At 52.1% G+C, this 7837-nt stretch overlaps 1 protein-coding gene across 1 annotated transcript; it reads right to left on the bottom strand.

Annotated features, from left to right (window-relative positions):
- Positions 1 to 3574: 3574 nt before the first annotated feature.
- Positions 3575 to 6955, bottom strand: IL36RN (interleukin 36 receptor antagonist). Its single transcript, XM_060117961.1, has 4 exons — positions 6927 to 6955; positions 5541 to 5626; positions 3971 to 4098; positions 3575 to 3799 (listed from the first exon to the last, which is right to left on the bottom strand). Exons 1-4 carry the CDS (start codon positions 6953 to 6955, stop codon positions 3575 to 3577), a joined length of 468 nt encoding a protein of 155 aa, XP_059973944.1.
- Positions 6956 to 7837: the final 882 nt, after the last annotated feature.

Here is a 7837-nt window from a genome sequence, read left to right as displayed (position 1 = left end):
ATCCACCTACTCACAAGGGACAGAGACACTTGGGCATCATGCCCAATATAGACCTTATGGTAATTCTCCCTCACAGGTCATTTGCAACATTCCATAAAGGTCTTGGCAAGGATGTGGGAGAGGTCAGTCCTATCCCCAGATGTCTGCAGAGTGACGGATGAGAAAAGATGGGCAGAGACGGGAACAGATTTCTGTTTTCTAAGGCCACCAGTCGATCTTCACTCCCTTTCCCAATCTCTTGTCCCCTCAGTGGAAGAGGTCAAAGCACAGGGTATTATATCAGGCAATCAATGAGTGCTTACTGAGCATGTACAAGGCCCTGTGACAAAGGCATACAACACCTGGTCCCTGTTGTTAAGTAGCTTTACAGTCTGGCTGGGAGCTAAGCCATAAACACTTGAAAAGACCAGACTCTCTAATCTGTGGGCCAAGGGAATATTGGAGACAATAGAAACAGAGAACCTCCTCGGGTAAAAAGATAAATTCCTAGAATTGAAAGGGCCTTAGCCCTTTACATTGTTCCTCTTTTCTTTTTTTTCTTTTTTTTTTTTTTTAAGATATTTATTTATTTATTTATCGTGGCCGTGCTGGGTCTTAGTTTCGGCACGCAGGATCTTCGTTGCGGCATGCAGGATCTTTTTTGGTTGCGGCATGCGGGATCTAGTTCCCTGACCTTGATCCCTGGTTAGGCAACTAGATCCTGCATGCCGCAACCAAAAAAGATCCTGCATGCCGCAACGAAGATCCTGCGTGCCGCAACCAAAAAAGATCCTGCATTAGGAACTCAGAGTCTTATCCGCTGGACCACCAGGGAAGTCCCTGTTCCTCCCTTTTCAGCTGCTTGTGTCAGCTCATCCCTGCTAAAGCCCTTTTGAATTCTTTAATCCTACAAATGATGAAGCAATCACTTCAAGCTGGAGAAAGCTTCAAGAATGAGGTGAAATTTCAGCTGCTCCCTGCCAGATGGGTCCATTTAGATGGATGGAGGAGAGAGAAAGAATATTCCAGGGTGGAGGAATAGTTTCCACATTCAACACTCACTGGATCCCAATTATTTGCCAAACATTATTCGAGGTGCTTGGAAACAAAACTGATACAGCCTTGACCCTGAGGTGATTTCAGGGGCCTCAGACCCCAAGTCAATTTATTACAAGGAGGGGGAGTTAGCACAGAGTTAAGCACAAAGCACTGTCAGAGCAGATGACCAGGGATCTCCACTCGGCAAAGGCTCCTCAGAGGAGGTGACAATATGAGACTATGGCTGGGCCTGTGGGCAGAAGGAGAGTGTGAACTAGGTCTGTTCTTGGCAGCCCTGAGAGGCCTGTGGTAGCAGCTGTGCTGCCTGCTGCCCAAGGACTTGAGCTGCATCTGGGCTGGAGCTGCTGCAGTCCCCAGAGGCAGACGCTATGGCCTGGCCTCTGCCTTGCTGGTCCTTCAGCAGAAGGTGAACCTGCCAGGCTGGTCTGACTGGTGAGGCGCAGATGGAACTCCTGGGGCTCCAACTTGGGCCCCTCCTCTGGCTTCTGCTCTCATTCCCCAGACTTTAGACAGACACCCTGAAGTCACAGCCCCTGGCACGTATGTCTGAAGGTGCAAAGGTAGTCAAGGAAGATCTAAACCTTGTGGGAACAGAGAACATTCAACCAATTTGGTATGATCCGCTTTTTGATCAGATGTTTGGGGAAATAAAAGAGTGGGTGTTCATTTTGAGAGGGAAAATAAAAGTAATGGAGAAAATTGCAATCATAATAAAATAAATAATTTGTTTCTCTTCCCCTGCATACTAGTTATCTATTGCTGTGTAACGAGTGACCCCCAACTTTAACAACTTAATGCAGGAACACTCAACTTTCTCACAGTTTCTGAGGGTTGGGACTCTAGAGCAGTTTAGCTGGGTGATTCTCTTCAGAGTCTCTCACTAGGTTGCAGTCAGGCAGGGCTGCATCGCCGGAAGGCTTGCCTGGGCTGGAGGAGCTACCTCTAAGCTCACTGGTGTGGCAGCTGTCAGGAGGCTTCATTTTTCACCAATGGGTCTACTTACAGGGCAGCTCACACATGGTACCTGGCTTCCCCCAGAGCAAGTGAATAGAGAAACAGAGACCAAGATAGAAGCCACAGTGTCTTTTATTACCTAATCTCAGAAGCGGCATAACATCACTTCTGCGGCATTCTATTGGTCATGGAGACAACCCTGGTCCAGTGTGGGCGGGGGCACATGGGGGTGGGAAGACCAAGAGATGGGGATCATTGGCTGCTGTCTTCATTCCTTGGGGCTGCCCTAACCAATTACCACAAACTTGGTGGCTTAAAATAACAGAAATTTATTCTCGCACAGTTCAGGAGATTCGAAGGCTCCTGTACTTCCTCCGAAGGCTCTGGGGAAGAAACTGCCTGCTCACTTCTGATGATGCCCCAATCATTGGCACGCCTTGCCTGGTGGCACTCTCCTCAGCCTCCATCTTCTCATGGCCTCCTTCTCTGGGTTTCTGTCTTCTTACAAGGACAGAAGTCCTACTGGATTTAGGGTTCACCCTCATACAGCATGACCTCTTAACTAATTGCATCTACAAAGACCCTACCTCCAAACAAGGTGTCAATGAAAAATATTGTAAACATATCAGTAAACAAAGAATGTGGCAGCCATCAAGCCATCACATTACAGCTTCCCCCAACAGTGAGGTCTGAGGGAACTCAGGATGGAAACAGAATGCCCAGAGCTGCAGCCACCCCCAACAGTGCACCCTGAGGAAACCCTGGATGAGAAAACACAGGATACTGGCCCCAGATAGCTGAGGTGCACATCAAAGGAATGATTCCAGTGAGCCCAGAATCTTGCATCTTCCCATACATAGAAAAGCGCTGAATTCCTTAACTTGAGATGTCTGATTTTCTTAAGTTAACAATAATCTTTTGATGTTCCGACTACCTGGTCTTTGTTGCAAAAACTCCTATATATCCTGGCTTCCCCCTTGCCTCTTTGGAGCAGTCCCTTAGAGTTATCTAAGAGGCTGTCTTCCAGGCTTGAAGCCCTCAGAATACCCAGCCAATAAAACATAACTCTCAACTTAAGGTTGTACATTTTTTTTCAGTTGACAAAGATTACAGTCTGAGGTTCCCAGAAGGACATAAATTGTGGGGAACAGTATTCCACCAGCCCAGGAGACCTCTTGGAGGCTGGTTCCCACCTCTTGGAATCTCAGAAGACTGTGACCAATCCAGGTCAAAGCACAGGATGGTTACCTGTACATTCCCACAAAGTATGAAGGATTCCCACCGCTCCCCTCCCCCTGCCCCTGACCCTGACCCCTTAGGGGTTTATCTTAGGGGTTTACCTTTCTGCAAGGTTTGACATCCGCAGTGCCACTCAGCAGGAAAGAAAACTGTGGACTAAGCCCCAAATCTCAGAAGGATTTACCCAAATTGGGAAACAGGTGGAGGAAGAGTGGCCGTGTGCCCAGCCCCTCCACGGTGGAGGCCCTGAGAGCAGAGGGAGGTGGATCACCACGGGTCTCCTCCTACACCTCCTGGCCCTGCCCAAGCTGGCCTGCCCCAGGAGCCCTGGGGGCATGTTGCCCTAGTCACACGGCTGGAAGTAGAAGTCGGTGATGGGGCCGTCCAAGCTGGTGTCCTTCGGGAGCTGAGTGACCCGGAGAGGCTGGTCCGCTTCGGGTGCGGTGCAGAGAAACCAGCCCGGGTAGGCGGCCACCTCGAAGCTAGAGGTGAGCCCCGTGTCCCGCCGGTAGAAGGTGAATCTCTTGGACTCCTCGGCACTGTGGTAGAGCTCCATTATGTTCACTGGCTGCAAACAGAGGGCACGGCAGGTGGGTGATGGGTAGGGGCCGGCCCCAAGGCACAGGGAGGCAGACCCATAATTAACAGAAACCTGGAGGGAGAGGAGCCCAGGAAGCCGTGACATCAGCATCTTTGACTTAGTGAAGCCACGTGGCAAGGCTGCCCCGACAGGACCCACCTCTAGTTTCAGGGTCGGTTCCTGCCCCGTCCCACACGACAGGCACTGGCTCCCACTCTGGACGCCCAGGATGACTGGAGAGAGCTTGGCATCCAGATGCCGATTTGGGACCACGCTGATCTCTTCACCTAGAGGAAGGAAGCGGATGCAGGGACCTTGGCCGCCCTCCCCTCCCTCTGCCCCGTCATGGGCTGTATCAGGCCTCCTGTCCCCAGGCTGGACAGAAAGGGAGCCTCATAACAGCTGTCATGTAGGGAAGGCGGGTCTCCTGCCAGCTGGTCCAGTGGAAGTCAAGGCAGACAGCACACGGTACCGCCTCCCAGCCCCACGCCCACTCCAGGGTCAAAAGTTCAAGTCCTGGGCTTCCCTGGTGGCGCAGGAAGATCCCACATGCCGCGGAGCGGAGCGGCTGGGCCCGTGAGCCATAGCCGCTGAGCCTGCGCGTCCGGAGCCTGTGCTCCGCAACGGGAGAGGCCACAGCAGTGAGAGGCCTGCGTACCACCAAAAAAAAAAAAAGTTCAAGTCTTCTCCAAGCCCCAGGGGAGACCGACCACCTCTTTTAATGCCCCTCGAACTTCCAGCCTCTTTTTTGTAACCTGTCTTGATAAGCCTCCCATCACAGTGAGTTGGTATCTTTCCACTCCCTGTGAGAGTCCTGAGGACAGAAAAGGGTCTCATTTTTCTCTGTAATATCCTTCCATCTCTCTCTCTCTCTCTCTCTCTCTCACACTCACACACACACACACACACACACACACACTCGGCCTCACAGAGGGCTCTGCCTGGCCCCAGGGCCCAGTAAGGCTGTTGTAGGCGAGTAGATATGTACCACTCTAGAGAGAGGGTCCTGTCACACTGTGTGGGGCTGTGTGAATGAGCACGAGGCCAGATGGTGCCACCTGCTGCTCTGGGCCCCACCGCTCTGAGTGACCGAGGACCCGCAGAGCGCCGAGAGGACCAGGGGCAAAGGGGCAGAAACCCACTCCCACATGGGCGTAAGGGTGTAGAGAGCCTGTTTAGTGTTCTCCTCAGCACTGGCTCCCAGAAAAAGGGATGTTGGACCCAAGTCCACCTGTGAGGAAATGACAAAACAGCCATCTTGGAAAATAATCCCACCTTTGCATAGAGGCTTCCGGTGGGACTGGGGCATGGCGCCATGCTGGAAGGTGTGCTATTTTATTTGTCCTTGCTCAGAGCCTGGTTTTCTGATGCCCCGTCTACTGTGTCAGGCCCAGGGTCTGTTGGCTTGTGCCAATGCTTTTTTGTTTGTTTGTTTGTTTGTTTGTTTTTGCGGTACATGGGCCTCTCACTGTTGTGGCCTCTCCCGTTGCGGAGCACAGGCTCCGGACGCGCAGGCTCAGCGGCCACGGCTCACAGGCCCAGCCGCTCCGCGGCATGTGGGATCTTCCCGGACCGGGGCACGAACCCGTGTCCCCTGCCTTGGCAGGCGGACTCTCAACCACTGCGCCCCCAGGGAAGCCCTGTGCCGATGTTGTTAAGCCCTCTTCAGGCCCCCTCCCCTCAGAGTATTTAGAAACCTAGGGAAGTAGGGTCCTCTTTTGCCACCAACCTTTAATGACCTTCCCTGCTTGCAGCCCTCCGGCTTGAAGCTGGTTGTCGTGCAGATAAAGCACCTTCAGTGTTGCATCCTTCATTCTAAAACATCAGGACAGGATGACACTCAGGGCAGGTGGTGGGTGCTCCAGCTTGCCTGGGCTCTGGAGAGTCCCCCAGTCTCGGGCTCTCTTCCCACTGAGCCAGAAGTAATGGCACAACCTTCTCTCCCAGCCCTGGGGGCTCATGCCTACCCCCGGGACAAGGCCACAGCCTCCCAGCTGAGTCTGGGTTTTGCCCCTTCACCCTATTCAATCTTTTCTACACTAACCAGACTCTTCCCTGGGTCATGTTGGAAAAGAAACTAAACTGAGTCAGAGTCCTGGGTTCTCATCCCGGCTCTGCCACCATCACTGCTGAGTCACAACAGACAAGTTATTCACCCTCTCTGGGCCTGAGTCCCCTCAGTGCTAAACTAAGAAGATGGGATAGATGCTGCCCAGGCCTCTTCAGGATTAAAATGCGCCTTGATTGACTTCCGCCTTTACCTCTGTTTGGTGCATTTACTTCCACTTGGCCATAGAGTCCCTACCACGTGAGGGATTTCTTTACATTTAAAATTCTTTCATTTTGCTTTTCAAATTGAATTCACACCTACAATCTCAGTTGATTTTCTGACATCCTGTGCGGCGAAAGCTGTACTCTAAAGGGGGTTCCTCCAGATGTGTACAAATTGGTTCAATGCTGACTAAACACAATTAAACACATCTCTACTTCAAAGGACTCATATGCTGAGTTGTGCTATGGTCCTCTTTTAAGGGGACCTAGAAAGCATATTTCCCACACTTCCTTGACCGAGGAGCACCATTGTATAAAGCCACTCGAAGGAGTGGGGGTCCACGGAACGCACCTTGGGAAAAGCTATACTAGACTCCGAGTTCAGTGAGAGAAAGATTCTTCTCATTCACTGTTGCAAAAGTCTAGGTCATTGCAGAGCCCCTGGCTCAGCACATGCCAATGGACAGACAGACTGACTGACAGAAGAGTTTTGCTGTTGTTGTTTTGTCCCAGAGGGCAGCAAGGAGGTAGTGGTTGGATTGACATCTCTTCACTGCAGTGGAGGGTAACAGCAGGGCTCCAAGCCGGGCCTCCTAACTCCCTAGGAGGGATGAGGCCACACCCCCCTCTCATCAGGGAACCCCCAGGAGAGGGCCTGCTCCCGTCTGAAGAGGCTGGAAGAACTCCTCTAAGGGCAGGGAGTTGCCGTTCACACCTTCCCAGCTGCCCACCCCACCTGTGGGACAATCACAACGCCCTCCCCAGAAAGGCTGGACAACAGATCTACCCAGAACTCACTCCCCGACCCAGAGGACATGGCCCAAGCAGAGGCTCAGATACTCACCGGAAGCACAGCGCCCCACTCAGGACCATCTCGAGCTTCTGTGTGTAGACGCTCCTATTTTGAGATCACAGAAAATCTTAGGTGGAGATAGAGGCTGAGCTGGCAGGGGCCTCTGTAAGCAGCCTCCTGAGGCCCCCGGCATAGGAACAGCCCCCAGGGATCAGGGGATTCTAAGTCTGGTGTCAGGAGAGGTGAAGCCCAGCTCCCCAGAGGACACCTCAGAATGCTCCTTTCTCTTGGCAGGGCCCGTGGTGTCTGCCTGCTCCTCCGAGGTTGCCTCAGCCCTTTTAATGCCGCCCTAGGGAGGGGCTCCTGAAATTGCCTCAACCTCCGGAGGAGCGGGATTTCCAGAGTGATTTCACACCACCTTACGCTTCCAGAAACATCTGCTAGCTTATTATCTCTCTCAGGGAGGGAAGCTGCTGGAGGCAGTCTTCTTCTAGCAATTCTGAAGAACTTCCAGGGGCTTTCCAGCCCTTAGTGAGCACTGAGCTCCTGGACATCTGGCCCTTCCAGACCCAAGGGTATCATGCAGAGAGCAGCTCAAGGAAAGCAGATTTTAGAACAACCCCCTTTCCTCCTTCCTCCCTTCCCTCCTTCCTTCTCTCCCTCTTTTGTTCCCTCCCTCCTTCCTTTCCCTCTTTCCTTCCTTCTTTTCTCCCTCCCTCTCTTCTTTCCTTCCTTTCTGCCTTTGCCAGGACTACGGGAAATGCTGGAGGTGGAGCTCTCCTGCTTAGGGGATGTTAAGTCTAGGTATTCATTGTAGAATAACCTGAAAATCCATATTGACCAAACAAAACAAAACACACGGATACTTATCTCCAGTGCGTGCATCATCAGCAAACCAAGGACAACAGTTTTTCCTCTGCACATACATGCCTGTAACCATCACAGCTTTACACACGACTGCA

Source organism: Mesoplodon densirostris, chromosome 14 (genome assembly GCF_025265405.1).
Source record: "Mesoplodon densirostris isolate mMesDen1 chromosome 14, mMesDen1 primary haplotype, whole genome shotgun sequence".
Classification (NCBI taxonomy): Eukaryota; Metazoa; Chordata; class Mammalia; order Artiodactyla; family Ziphiidae; genus Mesoplodon; species Mesoplodon densirostris.
The sequence above is the reverse complement of the archived record's forward strand: the minus strand, read 5'-3'. Positions and strand labels throughout refer to the sequence as shown.